The 22,750-nt window shown below is 31.3% G+C and overlaps 2 protein-coding genes across 6 annotated transcripts in view; one reads left to right on the forward strand and one right to left on the reverse strand.

The window, feature by feature from the left end:
* LOC127708921 (protein jagged-1-like) overlaps window positions 1-4,279 on the reverse strand; it is a 151,264-nt gene extending 146,985 nt beyond the window's left edge. For all 3 annotated transcript variants that reach the window (XM_052214101.1, XM_052214103.1, XM_052214102.1), the window contains exons 1-2: window positions 4,113-4,279; window positions 2,034-2,210 (exon numbers count right to left, since the gene is read on the reverse strand). In XM_052214101.1, coding sequence (XP_052070061.1) covers window positions 2,034-2,210; window positions 4,113-4,221 — 286 coding nt within the window. In that variant the 5' untranslated portion in view covers window positions 4,222-4,279. The remainder of the gene's footprint in view (window positions 1-2,033; window positions 2,211-4,112) is intronic.
* The window catches only part of LOC127708919 (uncharacterized), a 203,217-nt gene that overhangs the window by 141,363 nt on the left and 39,104 nt on the right, over window positions 1-22,750 (forward strand). The window lies entirely within an intron of this gene.

The raw sequence follows: 22,750 nt of genomic DNA on the forward strand, positions 1-22,750 counted from the left end.
TTTTTAAAAGATGACTTTTTGTGGACGTCGCATTCTGACGTTTCCGTAGATTTTACTTTTCCAGTGAATACTTCATCTGTTGATATATACTGTAAACGTTTTGTGAATATTTAAATATATTTACCTACCCAGTACATGTATTAGAAAGATGTGCATAATGTCAAATAATTAAAAAAAAATACAAATTGTTTAGTGCCTTAGAAAACTTGTAAGATTTTCCATGCTATTTTTGCTAAATAGGTGCAATTTGGGTACTGTGATGCAAGACATTTCATTTTAATACTGATGATAACCATATCTAAAAAGAATATGTCAACGTGGGCAGTCATGATATTAATAAGTCTAATATTATTGTGTCATGAGAGGCTTCCTTAATTTTTTGCTGGGATTCCTTCCTTAGAATGACGGTCATAGGAAAGCGTCACAGTAAATCATTAACAAAGCCTTTCAAGAAAAATAATATCATTTGGACTATGTGTTCAAAATTGTTCTACATGTATTTTATAACCAACAAGTATATAAACTTGCAATTGGTCATATTGCTGACTTGGTTCTGGATTTTAAAAATACTGGTTCAAAAATAATTTATTCAAGGTGCAGGCATTTTCCAGACAAAGACGCATGGTCCACGATAAGTCCAAATAATAGGCTGTTTTTAATGTTTTCGATAAGGGGGGTTGGCGTTGTAAACGCTGTAAACTTCCAAGTAGGGATCTAAAAAACTCAAAGTTGGTTATACCGTCAGCAGAAATATTATACTATGGACTTCACATTTTAATTGGTTTGGTTGGTTGGTTGGGGGGGGGGGGGGGGGGTGTTACACCATATGTGACCGATCTCCAAATTACGTGTTCAGGGTTCCTTTGAGCAAGTTTTTGTGCCCTAAGCTTCAAATTAAGGGCTCCATGATTTGAAGGTAGGGATCATGGCTCCAGCAACGTGGGCTCCGGACGGAAGTGAACGGTGGAGCAAACTTTGTTATAATTAATTAATTTACAGATGTACCCAAACAGGATAGCTGCAAAACGTAAATTAGAAATGAATCTCAAGGTAAATGTTGAGAATGGGCTCTTGGTATAATGCAGGGAACTTGTTTCATTCGATATTCTGTTTATTTACTGACAGGACTCGATAAATTATTCAAATTTCAGATATTTTTTGCAGTCTAGTTTCGTTTTGACCACGTGTATAACATGCTTGCCAACACTGAACTCGTTTTATCTAATACTGTGCCGTTTTTCGCCTTCTGAATCGAATGATTAACAAAACAAGCAACGTATGTTTCATAAATTTTACATATTTGGTGGCTTACACTTACTTTTCTGGCTAGATTTTCACGTAGAAGTGAAAATAATTTCCGCTGCAAGGTGCTTTCCATTCTGCAAACTACAAACATCTGGTCGACAGCGATCGTCTACTGATTGGTTGATCCGCAAAAGGAGGCGGTGTCCACAAGCCGACAATCTCGGCACAAAAAACAGCTATTGCAACCGTTTAACATAATAATTAAAGCACAAACATACAATATTCGTGTTTCAGTAAACAAATTACACCATATGGATACCCGTTTTTAATTAACAGGCATGTATGTAATTTGATTTCATACAGTTTGATCGATAGACGCAGCTTACGGACTCTCCGCCATTAATGAAAATATGAATACATAATGAGGTACTTGCGGGGTTATCTGCCCCTGACCAAATCTAATCGAAATTGCCTTAACATCACTGCGCATTGGTTACGAAAAGAAGTTCGGTCAACGTCGTCTATCGAAGAATAAACAACGTCAAGAACAACTACCGGAAGTCCTCTCGACCAATCATATCAACGTATTCCCTAATATGCAAATCATATAAGAATTATTTCAAGATATCTTTCTTGCAACGTTGGAATACTGTCACATTGAATGATATCCAATATCTCCTATTTTAAAATGGAAGGCCAAATATGTGTACCATTACGTTTAGTTTTACCAGAAATGCTGGAAGTTAAAATTCGCATCTAATAGTTTTAGTTGGATTTACTTAACTCACATGCACACCGTGGTTTTCTTCCACTCCATAGTGCCCCTAGTTGGCATCTTCTTCTAGATGATCCGCCAACCAACAGGTATCCACTATGACAGGTGTATCTTACCGTACTACCATACGTGAAGGTACCTCCATTTAAGTTGCCATTCGATAAAGATCCAGGATTTCCACAGTTTACCTCTACAATAATCACCAATTTTAATTGACTTTGTTTTAATTTTAGATAACGTTTTAAAGTTTGATAGATTGTTATCATTGTACACAGTTCATTATTCAGTATGTTCAGTGTATTGCTATGTCTTTTAATTGTAGCAATCATAATTGTATGAACGAAACACTGAACAACTTTCTATATGAAGTACATGTAAATAAATGAAGTTAAAAACCTATTTTTTGGGGAAATCATAAAAATTTAAAATAAGAATTAACACGTAGAATATAATTACGTTACGCTATATAGATGATACCCTCTCACTAACTTATTTAAATGTTTGGTGACTGTGTGGAACGCATTCTCTTCCATCAGACTTGTAATAACAGGTTCAATAGATACAGTTTAGTCTGCCTCATATCTTGACTTAAGTCAAGAGATTGACAATGAGGGCCGGTTGAAAAATAAACTTTACTACAAAAGAGATGATTTCAATTTTCCAATTGTTAACTTTCCATGTATGTGTCCCATCATTCCAACAATGCTACATATGGAGTACATATCTCCCAGTTTTTACGATATTCCATAGCTTGCATTTCCTATCATAATGTCCTTGAGAGAGGATTATTGTTTACAAGAAAGCTGTTAAACCAAGGATTCCAACAGGTGATGTTGAAGCCATCCCTTTGATAATTTTACGGACACCATCTACGAGTTGGTTGATCGTTATGGAATATCTGCTTCACAGATACGGGTATGATTAAATTGTCGAAACCCCTATTCCGTCCTCTTTTCCTCGAATGTGAAATCACCGAATTCGTACTTACATGAGCACTATGACAGGTGTAACATGTGGAGCAGGATCTACTTACCCACCTTCCTGGGTTTTTTATTTAGATTTGTCTATTGATCTAGTTGTTTGTAGATCGATCGCTTGTTTAATTAATTGATTCTACTTTCTTTGCAACTAAGTTTATAATAAAAAAAATTTGATTAATTGAATGGAGTAATTGCAATATAAGTGTTCGTATTGAATTGTTTAGTAAATTGCTTTCTAAAGATTACAGTAAATTCAGAAATTATTGGTTTTGAAAAAGCGACAAAAATGAGAGATTAATTAATTATTGAGAATTCAGAAAAAGCTGCATATGTATGCATCACATACTAGAATGCAAGTTCTTATTATTGTGATATTCACCAAATCGCATTATTCGCATTTGTAAAAACCTTGCAATAAATTCTGAATTTACAGTTACTATTTTTCCTTTTCCTAAATACTTATGACTGATAATGCTGGTAAAATACACTTTTCAAACTGATTTAGGTAAATTGGATAATATTTCTAATCTTGCTTATTTTTACAAAATATTAATTTTTAATTATGTCTAGAGTATAAGAATTAAATTATATTTGTGTAATAACAATGGTACCAATTTTACTGCACCAGATGCGCATTTCGACAAATAAGGTTTCGTTAGTAATATGCATACAATACATGATCATGACAATGTCCTGGAAAAAGTAAAATAACAAAAATACCGAACTCAAAGGAAAATTCAAAACGAAAAGTCCTTTAATAAATGACAAAATCATTCCTGGAAAATTCATTGTGTTATTTTTTTATTTTTTGTAAAGGCAATAAAATAACTTCGAGTGCATAGTTTCTTATGATATACTTTTTAAAAAATTCGATTTTAACCAGATCTCTCAGATCAACTAAAATACGACATATTGAAATAACCGATAGCTTAAAATACTGCAAGTATCTCTTCTTCACTGCATGCATAGTTTGCAAGACACACATATGCAATCAAGCATTACGATTTTTTTTAAACATGTAGTAGATTGAAGATTACTAATATTCAACTTGTAAAATTCACAATCGAATGGAATATTCGAGTTTTTCATAAAAATAGGTTACAAATCCTTACGAAATCCGCAGCATTCTCCATAAAATCCTGTAACACATCTACATGAGTAGCTATCTGATGTTCCTCCATTATGACAAAATGTATTACACCTCGAGTAGTCCGTTCCCATTTCATCGGTAGCGCATGTGTAGAAACTAAAGTCACACCCAGGCTGGTGAGTATACAGTCTCACCTCTCTACCACGACTACGTTTACCATTGCATTCGCTATCACAAGTTCTCCATTCTTCCCAGTCACCCCATTCACAGCCGCATTCATCCCACTGTGAGGTAATTCCACATTCTATAGAACCAACTAACGAAAGAAACATAGCCAAAAGCCATGGAATGGACCTCTGAAAGAAGATTTTCAGAATCATTTTAGTTTTGTCTTAATCAAAAACGACAGAATGCAGATAAGAAATATTTAATCAATCTCAAACCGGTAAGGTCCAAAGATGTCATTCGATTTATCTTACCTAGTTGATCTACGTGTGTAAGAAGTTACATAAGAGAAAGTCCATTGGTAGAGTAGGTCAAGGTTCATTTGAGAATGACTTGTAAAAATTAACTACACATATTGAAATTTTTCAATTTTTGTCGTATATATATTGTTTTTGCAAAATAGTTTTGAGTATCTAGAAAAAAATTAAACGGTCAATTAAAGAGTCAAATGTGATATCTCTGAAAAAAACGGAAAGGAGGTAAAAGACTTTTACATATATAAATTCAAAGAAGGAGGCATGATAATAGCCATTGTTTGCCATCTGAAATGTCAAAAAAAAAATCATTCAAGCGTTTTAAATTAATATTAATTCTATTGATAAATGAACAGATTGACATAATTTTGACAATTTTGTGCAGAAAGGTCACTTGTAATGTTACTATGACGTCATAAACACGTCGAAATTGACATATTTGAACTTCAATAATCATTTTAAAATTATTTTTTGGGAAAAATAGACATCAACAATAGTCTTACCCAAAAAAGGGGTTTTTAAACCCACTTGCATCTCTGTAAAGGACATCTTGTAGCAACAAATTTTTTTGGTACACTTTTTGCTCATAATTATCTAAATATTGATGACAAGATCTAAAAATGAGACTATATTGTCAGTTTCAAATGAACAAAGTGCGTAGCCTAAATGCAAATATTTATTACAATTAAAAAAATATGAATTGTTATGAACATCTTATGAACATCGGAAGTAGAATTGTTAATAGGCAGATATAAAGTGATTTTTGATTTCCGAATTCAGAGTGACAAAAAGTGGCCTTATCATACCATGCATACCTTGTCCTTTGAATTTAATTAAAAAAAATAAGAGGAGATGAAATAAACCATGATATTTGCAATAAATATAGACAAGAGCACTAAAAAACTAAATGTGGTGCATATTTATTATTTCCCGGGAAAAGATTTCAAAATGCAATATATTTGCATAACATTTCAAATATTCTGTCCGTTTTTTATCAATGGTAAACACTCAAATCAATCCGTTGACTATTTAAAGCTCTCAAACTCTCGCAAATTTGATATAACAAACATTTTTTACGCGTCTTTAACTGGTTAAGTCAGTCGATGCTCAGAGAGAATTATTTGAACAGAGGTGAATAATTTTCAGGTCGATGACAGTTCTATCGTGTAATGAAATACGTTAGTATTGTATCCACTCCATAATTCTCTTTAAAGTTAGTTTATATACTTAACAAAACGATTATTTTATAAAACGAAATAATGGTCACAGAAATAGAATCAAGTGAATTTGCATAGGGATCTATCATCTGATTATCTGGGTGAAGGAGTGAAGCTGGTTTTTTTTAAGTTTGCTGTCGAAAAATGATTTTTTTTAAATAGTTTTATTATACATTATATTCTTTGTATTGTACTATTTGTATATATCAATATAACTGAATTATTTTTTAATTAGCCCCGCTAATGAACATTAAATTGAAATAAACAGCTATGCATCCCTTTCCTCTTTCCTCGAACCATGGATCAACCCCTTCAAAAGGTTGAAACTTCAAAGAAGTCAAAAGTTTTTGATAAGATATCAAACCAAATATCAGGAAAAGTAAAAGAACCATTTCATTTTTGAGTTGGAGAAGTTGGTTCCCCAGAGAATCAAATGAATACTGCTTAAATTTCATTGCAAAACTGGTCAATTTACAATATAGAGGTTTTTTTAAATAATGATTATATCAACGAGTGTTTTTTTAATCCTGGTATGTATGTTTATTATTAAGTAACAAGGGTAATATGAAAAGTATTACAAACAGTTTGTGATTTAAGTTAACACATAAGTGCGAGATTAAAGATTATCTGATATGATTTCAATTAATCGGAATTTTTTTTATTATGTTCTCTAAATAATCGATGTGGTATAAACACCAATGAGAAAGCGGTATAGCAGCAACAAATGTGGACCACTTAATGATTTAATGGTCACGATACGACTTTTGAACTGGAAAATCCGTCAAAATATACCATTTTTAAACAAGCTGCATATAATTCAACAAAGACAACAAAATTGCTCGCGTCAACATTTAATCTTGATTACAAATAAAGATCTGTAAAGATTTAACAAACTGAATATTTTTTTTACGATAGATATATAGAATAAGCGTTATGTAATCTTGAGTGTCATACAAATTAAGAATCGAGTAAAATTTAAGGGACAAATCAGTATAAAAACTCAATTGAACATATGTCCTTATACAGGGAACTATTATGACAGACATAAAAGTATATTCCAAAAGGTTATTACACATAAATATGCATCTGTGTTTATACTGCTTCCCATCATAGAATTGTTAAAAAAATGCTTCACAATTGCAGAATTTCGAACATAAACTTACACAAATAATCACAGCTAACTGCAGTTTTAATTAATATACATCTATATCCGATAGACAAGATATACTATGCAGTTGTCACTACACACAGGCAGACTTATAAATATTAAATTCATAGTGATTGTATGCAAAAAGTAGAATAGCACCATGAAATTATACTAACGAGATGAGTAGATGATAATTCCTGCACACTTAAAAATACTTAGTGTATTGTGATTAGTCGTTGTTTAACACCTTCCGAAACGAAAGCTTATTTTTATCAGCTAAAGTAAGGGGGAATGATGCGTCTACTAAAAGCTAGGCCGTGTTGCCGTAGAAGTGAGAAGTAAAAGTACAGATTCCAACCCCGGTAAGAAGGAAGTTAAGAATTAGATCTACTCTAACTTTGTTGGGTTGCTTTTGTAGGCACTTTATATCATATATATCAAAATCAGATAATGAATGATATATCCTTTATGTCTCAAATGACAGTCTTATTAAAATGCCTTGTTATCATTTTGTTCTTACAAAATCTACAATTAAGTAAATCGTCTTCATTTATTTCTTGATTATGTCTTAATTGAAGCTTATTTTTGTATGGTGACACACACAAGCCTTGTTGTAATATTAGATTTGAATCTGACCTCTTGGAATTTGAATATCAAAAAATAGTATATTTCCATATCATAAGAATGGTATTCAGCGCTACATATTGCTGATAAAGACAATTGTGTTTCTAAATTGCAAATATTTGCATATTATAGTACAATTTCACATGAAAGAATATCATTAACGGTACCAATATTATTGTGCATTATAACATTTTATGTCTTTTCGGTGATGCTCTGGGCCAAAATATTAGAAAATTCGAAAGTTTATAGAAACTTTGAAGAGTTAATATAACCGGAAAGAACCAAAATGTATAGCCGAACCCGTACAGGGAATCAAAGCTGTGCAAAAGCGACATACATCCGAAACCTGAAGAAGAGATGAAGTTATCGAAAATGACAAAACACCTAAGCCACATTGGACGAGGAATAAAAGATAAGTAGATAAATATTATTAACCAAAATGAAGCAATTAGTATTCGAAGACAAGTTAAACCTTTTGAAAAATTAGAAAATAATTTTCTTATATCAAATATCATCTATTTCCAGTAAAGTGGAACAAGTTATGTTGTTATTTGTTGAAATGTGAATGACTGTAACAAAAAGTAAAATAGCAAAAATACCGAACTCCAAGGAAAATTCAAAACGGATAGTCCTTTGGTGGATTAAACTTGGTTTTATAGCTAGCTAAACATCTCACTTGTATGACAGTCGCATAGAATTCTATTAAATTGACAACAATGTGTAAGGAAAACAAACAGACATAGTAGGTAAAATTGTCAAAAATTGGGGTACAGCAGGCAACACTATGTTTTAATCTTAATCACTATAAAAACAAATAACCATTTCAACAAATAAAAACAATATAGCATATAGAAACTCTATAGACATATTACATAAACAAAATTGAAGTGCAAGAATACTAAAAACGACCATAGCACAATATGAAAATGGCTGGATGTATAGATACCGAGCCACGCCAAAATTATATTACCAAAAATGGACTAACAAGAGACATTCCTACGTTACCTGGACCATGTATTGACGTTTGTTCTTCCTTGTTCATTTATTACGTCTTTTATCGGAAGAGTCCGATGTTTGCGTAACTCCTTAGTAATTTTCTTTTAGTAAGACTAACATTTTGTAAACGAAATCAAATTTGTTATTTAGTTAAAGTTGGTTCTCATCCTGAAAAATAATGTAATACTCTAACTTGACGTTTTGGGCTATCTTTATAGACATTTATAGATTGTCATATGTTTACACATAACCAAAAATATTGTTTAAACTTTAAAGTATAAATATGGAACTGTGATACTCTGAAGAATGAACAACTTTTTCAAAATAGTCGTAAAAAAAATTAAAGGGAAGTTTGCCCTACCTCACTCATTTCAAGAAGTCAAATGTTTTACAAAAAGAAAAAAAAAAAGAATGAAAAAGGTAAACACGTTTTTGTTTTATTCGTTCTTACTTGAATATTTGCTGTATTAGATCTCGTTAAGATTTCGTGCGTAACAATAGGCTGAACCATTTTAATGAGCTCAATAAAAAACACATTTTATACATTTTGTGCGTCTGAGGCGCTTTTTTGAATTAACCTTCATCAGGAATGATCAAACATTTGACGTTAAACAGCTGATTTTATTCCTTTTGAATCGTTAATGTGTTTGGCGATAATAATACATGTATTTTTTTCATAAGATTGATAAAAAGTCTCATAGAATTTGTAAAATATTATACAATCTTAAACACGGTCACCTCGATAACAACCCAATCTATATTGAAATACTAGTATCGGAAATATTTCATCAGAGACTTTAAAATGAACTATATATAGCTTGCTGTTCGATGTTAGCCAAGGCTCCGTGTTAAAGGCCGACCTATAATTATTTACTTTTTACACATTGTGACTTGGATGGATAGTTGTCTCATTGGCACTCTTACCACATCTTCTTATTCATATATTTAAATACTTATATTTTTCTTTAGTTTTAACATGTTTTATTATAACATGCACATACAATAAAATTGAATTATAAATTCTACATTTGTATTTTTAAATTGTCAAGATACATGTACTGTGAAACAAATATCAGGACAACATTTGAAATCCTGGGGAGGCTTTTTTCTGACGGAATGTTCCTTTCCACTTTTTTTTTTAAATTTATTGTTTGATTATGTACACATTTAAGAGGTTAATATTTGTAGTTCTTACAAGGACATGATTTTGAAAATTCCCCCTCCCAGCTTCCCCCCTCCCCAATATGAAATGGTCGTTTCCGAACTTCAGTTCCTTAAAGCAATGTATAATTGGATGGAACCTTTTTCACAAGCGATACTTACAGCATAATAAATATTAAACGAATAATTTATCATATTGAAAAGCTATAAAGAAGCATGTATTTTTTCTTGTGAGCTTCTCCAGAGCATGCTCCGGGGATGTTTTGTGCCTTTTAGAGAAGCTTCTGCAATCAATACGCAATCAAAATCCAATAAATGTTATTCAAACAGAGAATCAACACTGAGTTTTAATCTAAGAGCTCATATGAGTCTTTACGGAGATGCTTTTATTAATATTATTATCAATATTTTTAGAATTGCAAAAGTTAATTGCTCATTGTACAATGTTTTATTTTTATAAATATTTCCTGTAAAACTCACTTCAGTTGTTTTGATTAATTATGAAGCATTTGATTTTATAAATTGTAGCAAACAAAGGAGTAGGTTCGATAAGGCCCTAAAATGGCCCCTAATTTAAGCTACAATTCCAGATTAGGATTTATTGACCAATATCACAATGAATCATAGCTAATACAATGACTAGATAGGAAACATGTCTTTTTGTTGAAAATTTACGTATTAGCGTTCTATTCATGACGTCACAAATAGCACTAATTTTGATTTTCTAAGAAAATTCAATGAAAGCGGGTAAATTTCCTTTGATTTTTTTGACAGGAAATATAGAGCGCATGCGTTGACAAAAAAATCTTTTTACATAATGTTTGTTATAACATTTTACATTTCTGATTTGAATATTAAGTTTGTCGAAGCGTGCGCTCTATGATTTCCATGCCTTAATTTGGTTGAAATCCGGAAGATTTTGTCAAATTTAGCAAAAATCTCTATTTTCGGCCCATTTGGGAGATAAAAATCAACGCTTTAAAATAGAACTTGGACAAAAAAAGTTCTTTTTTACTTTCTCAAATGTCTTTTCATCAACTTAAAACATTTTTTTATCTTGAAACATTGAACTTTAAAATCGGGACCATTATTGACCCTTACGGAACTTACTCCTTTAGTCTCTTAGAAACATAATCAAGATTCATTGAGGAATTTATCGTCCATTTGAAGGCCTCATAATTTATTTGAAGATAGCACCTTTTATCAGTCACCGTCTAGATTCATTTTATAACTTGGTTTTCTGGACAAACTAAGATCTGTTACTTTGTACCGTAAGTTTTTATATCAGTTTTTATAGTGTGGGATATTGAACATTTTACATATATTCTATTTCTATAGTAGTTTGAGTAGGTTCAGAGTGATTGTAAAGAATAGACGTTAGGTAAGGAAAATGTTGATAATATTCAAATCGTAAACATCATACCTATAGTGTAATCATAAAATGTAAATATACTCAATATTAGAATAGAACATGTAGAATAAAGCTCACAAAATGAAACCCTAACCCACTGAAGAATCTCTGATTTTCTAATGCAAAGCCAAAATATAATTTTGATATAAACTACATAGTTGGTGCACAATGGCATTAAATGATAAGTTTCTATAAATCTATAAAAAAAAGTGTCAGTAAATTCTGACTCCAAAGAGAAGCAGTGCAAAAAGAAAATAACAAAAAAAAACCAGAAATCCAAGGAAAATTCAAAACGAAAATGTCCCTTATCAAATGGCAGAGTCAAAAGCCCAAACACATAAAACGAATTGAAAACAACTGACACACTCCTTATGCAGAAAACTGGTGGATTAAACTTAGTTTTATAGCTAGCTAAACATCTCACTTGAATGACAGTCGCATATAATGCCATTATATTGACAACAATGTGTCAGCAAAGCAAACAGACATAATAGGTAAAAATGTCAAAAAGTGTGATACAGCAGTCAAGATTGTGATATAATCTTAATCACTATAAAAACAAACAACTATGTCAATAAAGAAAAACAAAATAGCAAAACGACAAAGCACATAAGCAAAAATGAAAGACAGGAATACAAAAAATGACTATAGCACAATAACACAATGGCGGGATGTATAAATACCGAGCCACGCCAAAAGGATATTACCAACAATAGACTAAACAGTAAAGGTTAAAAATATACAAAGACAAATAAAATGAACACTCTCATACGTCATTAAGATGATAAACAACGGCAGTACCTGGACATATATTTCAAGACCATCAGGTATTATTTGTGAAGTGATTACTACAGTGTGTATGATAAAGTCCATGTCAAGCGATAGTAAAGGTTACATAATTATTAGGATAATGAATTGAAATAGGATGTGCAATAGTAATGTGTTAATTATTTCCTTTGCTATCCAACTCCAAGTTTTCAAATTGGAGAAAAGATTTAGAGCGATAGTGAACATTAAAACGTATTTGTATAATTAATTGAAATAGGATGCGCAAAAGTATATCGTATTAAGTTTTAAATTAGTTATTCAAATCCTAATTTCCAAATCGGTCAGTAGATTTTGTTATTATAAAATTTTAGTATATTACGTGTACTTGTATGACTATATAATAAAGCCTACAAAAACTTCTTCGTTCCCCCGACTGATATTCCAATAATCATTTACAGTTTTGCGTGTCTAATTTAGAAAAATTATAAACTGAGACAAAACCACTTATTTTCAATGATTTAAGACTTACAAAAAGTATATTTATAAAATTACCAATGGTCAAAGATAAGAATGCATGTGAATTTGTTTAAATCCATAACAAAACGGTTTATTCCTCCTATCCCTACATTTCAAAATCTGGTGTTTCATTTGTTAAAAATCCATGAAGGAATAGGAGGAATAGTTAAATAAACAAAGGATTAAATCAGATTGGGTTGTAAAAACATAAAGCTAATTAACTTCAGGTAAATATCCATAAAACCTCTTGAGATTTAAATGTCCAATTTGAAAATATTACTAGCTAGTAGAAAATGTTTTAAAAAAGTTCTAACAAATGCATAATCTTGTGTCATTGATATTTTCCTGTATCCTTATTCTGTTTTATTTAATTTTTCTATCTTTATTCAAAACTCTTGTGTTTATTTCCCCGTGTAATGAACAGTTTTTGCCATTGAGTGAATCCATCAAATATAAATCAAAACAAATTGGTACAAAGTCCAAAAATATGGAGTTTACAAACACAGTGTAAATAATGAAAGCAGTATTTAAGCACCATATTATACGTTAAGAACTTAGTGACCTAACAAAAATATCATCCTATAGATATAAGAAGATGTGGAATGAGTGCCAATGAGACAACTCTCCATCCAAGTCAAAATTTATAAAAGTAAACCAATATAGGTCAAAGTACGGTCTTCAACACGGAGCCTTGGCTCACACCGAACAGCAAGCTATAAAGGGGCCCCAAAAATTACTAGTGTAAAACCATTCAAACGGGAAAACCAACGGTCTAATCTATAAAAAAAACGAGAAACGAGAAACACTTATGAACCACATCAACAAACGACAACTACTGAACATCAGATTCCTGACTTAGGACAGGTGCAAACAATTGCAGCGGGTTTAAACGTTTTAATGGTACCAAACCGTCACCATTATCTGAAATCATAGTGTAACATCACAACATAGAAAGACACACTATAAAATGTCAATTGAAATGGCTTAACTCAATCAAAAGACATATTAACACCAGTGAACATACACTGAACAAATAAATTTGATCTATGATACAATGTAAATACAAAATAAATAAACCAAGGGAAGAATAATTAAAGTAACATGTTATACCGCTGTGAATTGTTAAACAATTTAAGAAAAACAATATGCTTGAACAAAAATATCAGCCATTTGCAATTACTTTAAACACAGGTAAATGAAAATAATTGTGTTGTTAGGTATACGTGTACAGTTCAAATGGAGAAAGGAAATATTTTTACAAAATAAATAATTTTGATGTTCATAGTACAAAGAAGTGAAAATTTATAGTAATACCAAACACTTATCAAAGCTGGTATATAGACCAGATATAATCCTGAATAAGTAAACATTAAATAACAAAAAGGCATTACAATTAGTATCAATAGGTCAAATAAACAATACATACCAGAAAAAAAATCAAAATTACTAGACAATATAATATGATAAGATATCAGACTTTTTCATAAAATCCGTCCACATAAAGCAAGAATTTAAGTTCTGAAAGAAGCATGTTAAATGAACCATAAACAAAATTAGCAAAATGCGGAAATTTTCAAAATATCATAATTTTTCACAAAATTAGTCTATATAAAGTCATTGTGATCTTGGACGAAGACATGACTTGGTCCCATCTATGGGTCCTAGGTGCGATGCATGCGATGATCTGGGTACTGTGGATCAATTTTCTTTGTGTTTTAAGAAGTTCAGTTTAAATTTGGCTTTGCCTATTTATCCTTACACTTTTGTAGCATTGATCCCAGCATCAAGGCTGTCTATAATTATGATTACATTTCAAATTTGAAACTATATGTGTAACATGTATTATCTAGGACTATTATACTCCCAGGTATTATTCAATTTGAATTTTTATTCCGGTATTAAGCCTTTTCTTCCTCATTTCTTTTCATATTTGAAACATTCGGATTTTCCTTTTATATAAATTCAAAGTATATTTCTATATTATACTCTGCAATGCATCCATGTTTTTATCTTTATTATCATAATTCTCCATAAATGATTAAAAAGGGTGTATTGTTTGGCACTTATTTCCTGTAAACATTTACATCTTATCAAATTCTCAATGTAAATAGTTTTATTCGAATTATAAGTATGTGTATTGCACTTGTTAAGTAATAAGACTAGATGGTATTGTAAATTAGAGAGTTTGCTAATTAAAAAAAACACATATAAAGTGCGAGAATAAAAGATATTGTTTTTCAATACTATTTGTGAATAAGATGAGATAAGGGATCACACAATATGCAATATTTAAGTAAACTGTAAATAGATTCGACTAAGACGATCAAATACTGTGCATTAACGCTAATTCTCAATAAATAAAAATCTTGCATATTGAGCCATCCGAATATTTTGTTATGAAAGCTAGACTAAGAGTCCTGTAATCTTGAGAGCCATACAACTAAATTGGTTCACAAAGGGCCCTAAGATTTTTTTTAATGCAAAATGCACATGGAACTAGTTGTAATTTTATTTTGAATAAAAAAATCTTTACACATCCATTGTAAATTACGAGGCAATTGGCTCTTAATTTTGAATTATTTGTGTTGGAAGTCGGATTTTGTCCAATTCTTTATAACAGTTATATCATAATTTACTTTGACTGCTACCCCTTATCCAGAATTTATTTATATGTCTATAGATTCAATACAAAACCTTGGCACTTTTTGATTAAAGAACATTTTGGATCCTACGTTTCGGCTGAGGTTTGCCTAAAGCTTTTATAGAATATAAATAAAAATATGTATGTTTAAAAAAACCTACAACATGACAACATATCCAAAATTTAATAATTTTGGAGCCTATTAAATGTACTTCTATGAAGAGTTTGTTTTACCTAGCATTATGTTTTTGAAATAGTTATTTAAGAAACAAATTGTGGCCTTTTGAAATTTTATGAGGTAGGTTAAATTCAATGCCATATGTTGCCTAAATTGAACCTTGTCCTTTAGTATTAAGGAAAATGTAAACTATTTCAGATGCAAAATCAATATAATCAATATATGGAATATATGATATACAAGAACAGGAAATAAAAAATAACAGACTTTAAAGTATATTCAGAAGTTTAGTATCTATATATACTTGTTCTTTTGAGAAAATCGGTCAAAAAGGTCCTAATATTGAAATTTTTGGACCATGCAGTTTTATAAATTCCCACAAGATACCACTAATTCTAATTCCAATTCATATAAATCTATATGCATATCAAATTCAGATTATGAAATATATATCCTAAAAGTCACTACCTGCACAACAGTTGACAGTTCTTTAAAAATCTACGACTGAGGAACATATCTTCATAAAGTTTACTTTTATGCATATAGTAACTTGATGGATACGTGCACACAGTTTTTTTAGAATTATTGCATTTATATTTCATAATGAAATAAATTGTACCGATTTAAAACTGCTCTTCGATAAATCCATATCAACGGACTCATACCCTCAGATCAATCGATCTTTCTCCTATGTTACTATGTTCAGTCCGAGATAAACCGAATGACGCCATTGAGGTAGTAGTGGGGGCCGGTGACCGAAGGGTCTAAGTAGTTCAACTACTGTATCACTAGCCTATCAACACTGAGGTTTTGAGTTCGAACCCCGCACGTGCCAGGTGCGCTCGACTCCAAACTTAATTGACTAGGATTGTCAGTTGTCCTGCCGAAGGTCGCTGGTTTTCTCCGGGTACTTTGGCTTCCTCCACCAATAAAAACTGAACGCCACGAAATAGTCAATAGTACTGAAAGTGGCGTTAAACAAAAAAAATCAATCTAGCAATCCATAGCTGTAGTAAGCTAATGAGATATGACCAATTTCCAATGTATTACTTTTACTTACATAGTCAAAATAAGAGAAATTCCATTCAAACACATCTTAGAATTTGAATATAAAATTTTCTATGTAATTTATTTATTTTATCAACTTTTTTACACATTTCAATTTGCATAAAAATGTTTTTATTCAGATGCCGCATTGTGAAACAGCAAATTGTGAAAATGAATTGTAAATTTAAATGTTTTAGTCAATATTTACATGTAAGAACAATTTAAACCAAAACAAATCAATTTGTAAACGAACACAGTATAAACCTTTCGATAAATCTGATAATATTTTTTTTTAATCAATTTTCATCCATTTTCGTAAGAGTGGAACAATTTTCAGTTCATTTAAATGTCAGTGATAGTGTCTAAGGACATTCCCAATGTATCTCAACCAGGTGTTGATGGTTGTTGAACATTATGATTTTAAGGGGTAAAGTTAAGAGAATTTCCAATGTTGGTTTTTGGTTTGGTCTGTTGTTCTCTCCAAAAGTTTGGGTAATTTCTGTAGTCCTTTTCATGTATCATTATCTTTCAGTGAAATTTAGGTTTTGCTTAGAAAATACCCCTTTGTGCAGATTTTTCTATAAAAACTATTTTTTCCCAAAATCGACAGAATTTTTAAGTTTTGAGCTATTGTTTGGCATTTATAGTTTATCATATGTTTAGAAAAAAAACCTTGAATGTAGAAACACGAAACTGTGCTATTCTAAAGATGGAAAGACTTTTTTTTCAAATTTGCCTTGGAATCAAATAAATTCTATAGAAATTTGCCCTTCTCATTCAAGAAGTCAAAACGTTTACAAGAAGAACAAGCAGAAAGAAAGAAAAAGACATAAAACTGAGAATGGAAATGGGGAATGTGTCAAAGAGACAACAACCCGACCAAAGAGCATAATACAGCCCAAGGCCACCAACGGGTCTTCAACACAGCGAGAAAATCCCGCACCCGGAGGCGGGCTTCAGCTGGCCCCTAAACAAAAGCGTGTACTAGTTCAGTGAAAATGGACGTCACACTAAACTTCGAAACATATAAATGAACTCAAATTAAAAAAACATACAAGACTAACAAAGGCCAGAGGCTCCTGACTTGGGACGGGCGCAAAAATGTGGCGGGGTTAAACATGTTTTGTGAGATCTCAACCCTCCACCTATACCTCTAGCCAATGTAGAATAAACAAACACACAGCAATACGCACAGTAAAACTCAGTTAAATAGAAGTCCGAGTCCGATGTCAGAATAGGTAACAGAAGAAACTAAGCAAAATGACAATGATACATAAATTAACAAAGGACTACTAGCAGTTACTGACATGCCAGCTCCAGACCTCAATTAAACTGATTGAAAGATTATGTCTTCATCATATGAAAATCAAGCACAATCCCTCCCGTTAGGTGTTTAGTATCACACCATCTTAAAATATATGAGAAGAACATAACCCGTATCATGCCAACAACTGGTTTTATAATAAATGTGTTTATTTCCGATGCAAAATCCTATGAGTGAATCAATATTAATTCCAAAATATGCCATCTTCAATGACCTGACAACATTATCGTAACATGCATGATTTTGTTTCGGTTTGAAAACATTCAACCAGACTTACAATATATACAGTCTTTTTTTAATTTCATTGTATTTTACTTCGCAGATCTTAATGTTCATATAATGTATCTAAATAAAGGTCTATTGAATACACATTTGGCTTTGTCTTTAAATATTAATTAGTAAAATGTTAACTTACCATTATCCGTTGACGAATACACACAAACCAATTGTGTATTTGGAAAATATAAATATCTTATTCTATCTACTTGAGTATTTGTATCCTGCATCATATGACTTCCTGCAGGAGACGACGTCCTCATTTGGGAAAATTAATCAATATGTTCTAACAGTCTTGTTGTGTTTAAGGGTAAGTTGAATTTAAAAACATTATTTGTCATTTCTAACTTATTAGCACTTCATTATCATATTTTTGTTTATTTCAAAATTGTAAATTAATATTTAATCTATAAAACATCAGTTACTTTTTGTAATTATTTACGCAGTTCATTGTTCAGTGAAATGTATATAGGCGTTCCTTTAATTTTCGTCAAATAAATGCCAAAGCATATACATGTATCCGAACAAAGTGGATATAACCCAACGAAACCCTCCCCTCGAAACTATGATTGTTAAACCTTTTGTTTACCTAATTTTTTTTAATTCACTTGCAGGACAATTATCTATAATTTAGATACAGCATGTGGACGTTAAAGCTTGTGGTTCTTTTTATCACATTTTTTACCGCACATGTGTTTAGAGAAAACAAGAAACATGTAAGTTATTTGAAAAAATATATTAAAAAAAATCATAAAAATTAATCCAGTTTCTAAAATCTAAAACAAGGTCACCTGGGTAGCAAACCGACCAATGAAAACAACAATTTAAAATACGGCATTTTATGTATCAGATTACTAATATCCGGAATATATTATTCAGAGACTTAAAATTTAGTCTACAAATAGTTCTAGCGTCGAAGGCTTACACATGTATACACGGCACTAATGTCAGAGCAGAAAGTTAATAAACCAGGGTTATGTCAAACAACATATCTTTTTGTCTATAACAACTTCATTGGAAGATACCAAGACCTTGTTGATAAATATTCCGTATCAACTTTAAATGATACATGATGGTCTTGAAGTATAGATTCTAGGTACTGATCCTATATCTTAATTACGTGCTAAGTGTATTTTCATAAGTATGTTTATACTGTTCCTTATCTGCCATGATAAAAAAGTTTTCATGTATATGTATATGTTTATATTATCCGGCATCTACCTTCAAAGAACATTTTATGTGCATGTTTATAGTTTCGTCTATATCCGCTGATAGAACATTTTCATATCTTACATGACACAACATTTTTATCTGGATGTTAAACAATAGTGTATTGTATTCTCCTTAACAGAACATCTCCATGTGTTTTTTGTCTTGCTCTGTATTTGCCATGAACGAAATTTTTATAAGTTTGTTTTAAGTGTCCCTTAGGCTTATCTGGCTCAAAAACATTTTCATGTGTATGTAAGGAGTGTTTGGTATATGCTTTGACAGAACATTTTCATACGTTCGTTTATAGGTGTCAAACCATCAATTCAAAATCCCTATCTATTCAACCAAATTTTGCAATTTTCACAGCTTTCTTTATATTTTACCTTATGTTTAACTTCATAGAAACCAGGTATATCTTGAATTGTACATGTATCACCTTTCTACATGCCAATTTTCAACCCATGTTTTAAGTCTTCTAAGAAAGAACTGCCTTTCGGAAGTCAAGTACTACTGAAAATAACCCCTGTTTTTCTGGAAATCTTACAATAGTATACAATGGAGCGCACTTATCCTCAATTGTGTATGTTCATAGTGTCCCGTGTTTGTTGTGATAAAACGTTCTAAATGTATATTTACAGTGTCCCTTATATGCCTTGAGAAATAGTTTTCGAGTGTAAGTTGAATAGTATCCGGTATCTTTCTTTAGAGTACAGTTTTCATGTGTATGTCCATTTATAGTGTCTCATATCTGCCTTGACCGGACATTTTTCATGTACATGTTTATAATTTCCAGTATCTGCCTTGACATATTATTGTCATGTGTATGTTTATGATGTCCATTCTTTGCCTTGACAGTTATTCTAATGCGTATGTTTTTGGTGTCCCATATTTTCCGTTACAGAACATTTTCAAGTGTACGTTTACAGTATTCCATCCTTACAGTGACAGAACATTTGTATGTGTATGTTTACAGTGTACCGTATCTGCTTTGACAAATCGTTTTCGTTTGTATGTTTATAGTGTTCAGTTTTACTTTGACAAAACGTGTTCATGTGAATGCTTATAGTTTCCGGTGTCTTTCTTGACAGAACATTTTCATGCGTATGTTTAATAGTGTTCTGTATCCTTCTTTAGCGTATATGTTTCGTGTGTATGTTTAATTATAGGATCCGATATCTGCCTTGACAGAACATTCTCATGTACATGTTTAATAGTGTACCGTATCATTCTTAAAAGTTCATTTTCCATGTGTACGTGTAATAACAGTGTCCGGTATCTGTCTTAGCATAATGTTTAAATGGGTATTGTTATAGTGTCTGGTATCTGTCTTTACATGACATTTTCATGTGTATTGTTATAGTTTCCGGTATCTATCTTTACATGACATTTTCATGTGTATTGCTATAGTGTCCTGTATCTGTCTTTACATAACATTTTCATGTGCATTGTTATAGTGTCCGGTATCCGTCTTTACATCACATTTTCATGTGTATTGTTATAGTGTCCGGTATCTGTCTGTACATAACATTTTCATGTGTATTGTTATAGTTTTCGGTATCTGTCTTTACATGACATGTTCGTGTGTATTGTTATAGTGTCCGGTATATGTCTTTACATAACATTATCATGAGTATTGTTATATTGTTAGTATCTGTCTTTACATAACATTTAGATGTATATTAATATAATGTCCGGTATCTGTCTTTACACAACATTTTCATGTGTATTGTTATAGTGTCAGGTATCTGTCTTTACACAACATTTTCATGTGTATTGTTATAGTGTCCGGTATCTGTCTCTACATGACATTTTCATGTGTATCGTTATAGTGTCCGGTATCTGTCTTTACATAACATTTAGATGTATATTATTATAGTGTCCGATATCTACATTGACAGAACATTTTCATGTTCAACCAGCTTATTCAAACGTCAACAATGAAATTCCTCATGGAACCACGTTGAAAGTTAAATGCGAATCTACAAAAGAGCTTAACTTGGCATTGTGTCAAAGCGGACAATGGACAGTAGAAGATAACGATTGTAAGCATACAATTGGTCCGGGTACACAGTTATCGTCCTTTGATTTTCGTTGTCCACGAATATAGTCCCTAGTGTGGACAGTGTGTTACTTGTCGATTTTTTTTATACCCCTTCCGAATTTATTTCTCCATGTTTTATGACTCAAATAGTAAGTAGGGGGGTGAAATGACACTGTAAAAAAATTTGGGTCATGAATTTTAAAGTAAAGTAGTGATTTGGTCCAGCTGAAAAATGTTAAAAATTAGCACATCGGAAGCTGTCAAAAGATTTGAAGACCCCCTTAGCATGAAATTGTCCATATTTTGAGTTAGAGCCGATGAAGTTTTCTATAATTTTGATATAATTTGTCCCAAAAGTAGTACAACACACTGTAAAAATATTATTGAGAAAGCGCAGGTGGGATTTTTTTAATTTCCATTTATTGTCTAAAAGAAATGCACTACGAAATAACTGTGTACTCGGACCTAAGAGGTGAAATCAGGAAATATAGAATATGTTCTTTGGCAACTTCCCTGAATGATTTGATGGTGTCAATTTATCAAATAGCATAAAACTAAAGGATTTAAACTTTTATTTGATAGAATTTCTACAAAAATGACCAATTTTGGCATTTTATGGTCAAAATAAGCATTTCATAGCTTTTTCAATTTTGATGCATAAGTGGCATTCTGACTTTCTATCTGACAGGTTTTTATGTGTCAATATTTGTGTTTCTATGTTTCAGTCCAGTTGTATTACTCATTTGTGAACTCTGAATCTACAGAAAAGAAGATTATCTCAGACAATATGCGCAAAATGTGTTGTATATATGATCCTCGTCTAACGCCCTGTTTGGATCAAGTTAAATGTGAGGAGCTTGGAACATAAAAGTTGAAGTCCATTATAAAGACCTCACTAAATTTGTATAAAAAGCACTTAACAATGTCTTTTGTACCTGTTTTATGTCACATAATACCTTTCTTTTCTTCTGTAGGATAGCAAGTGGTTCAAATATAAGCCTGTTGAGACTAAAATTGCATGCATGTTTTTCACTAAAAAGTGAAAAATCTTTGTATCAGACCATACTGTCTGCAAAAAAAGTTGAATGCAAGAGTCTTTTTGTGCTCAGATTTATTGTATCATGTCACCTGAGTATAGAAATGATAGAAAAGACACAAAATTTTATTTCATATAGCTTCAATATGCATTTTTAAATGTAAATATGTGATACGGCCTAAATTGACCCTAAATTATTTTCAGTCTTACTTGGCCTAAGACCCTTTTAAGCTAATGTGATATGTTATTTGTAAGTTTTCTTTCCATTTAAAGTACATTAAATACATATGTAAGGATTATTTATAACCAAAAAGCTTTACAAATTTAAAATTGCTGGAAAATATTACATCTTCATGTAAGGCCCCCCTTCATTGGAAAACCTCCATTTTTAGCCACAGGCTCATATAAATTTGACTTTTTAATAATTATGATAAGTCTGATGAATCAAATGAGTACTCTATTGCTTTTAATACATAATATATTATATATTAAGGCATTTCAAAAGTATTTTTTTGCAATATTTTAATTTTTTAAGCCTCAATTGTTGATAGTTGAAAATTTTCAATTTTAACGTCTAAATTTAACA

This window comes from Mytilus californianus, unplaced genomic scaffold, assembly GCF_021869535.1.
Source record: "Mytilus californianus isolate M0D057914Y unplaced genomic scaffold, xbMytCali1.0.p SCAF_7, whole genome shotgun sequence".
Taxonomy (NCBI): domain Eukaryota; kingdom Metazoa; phylum Mollusca; class Bivalvia; order Mytilida; family Mytilidae; genus Mytilus; species Mytilus californianus.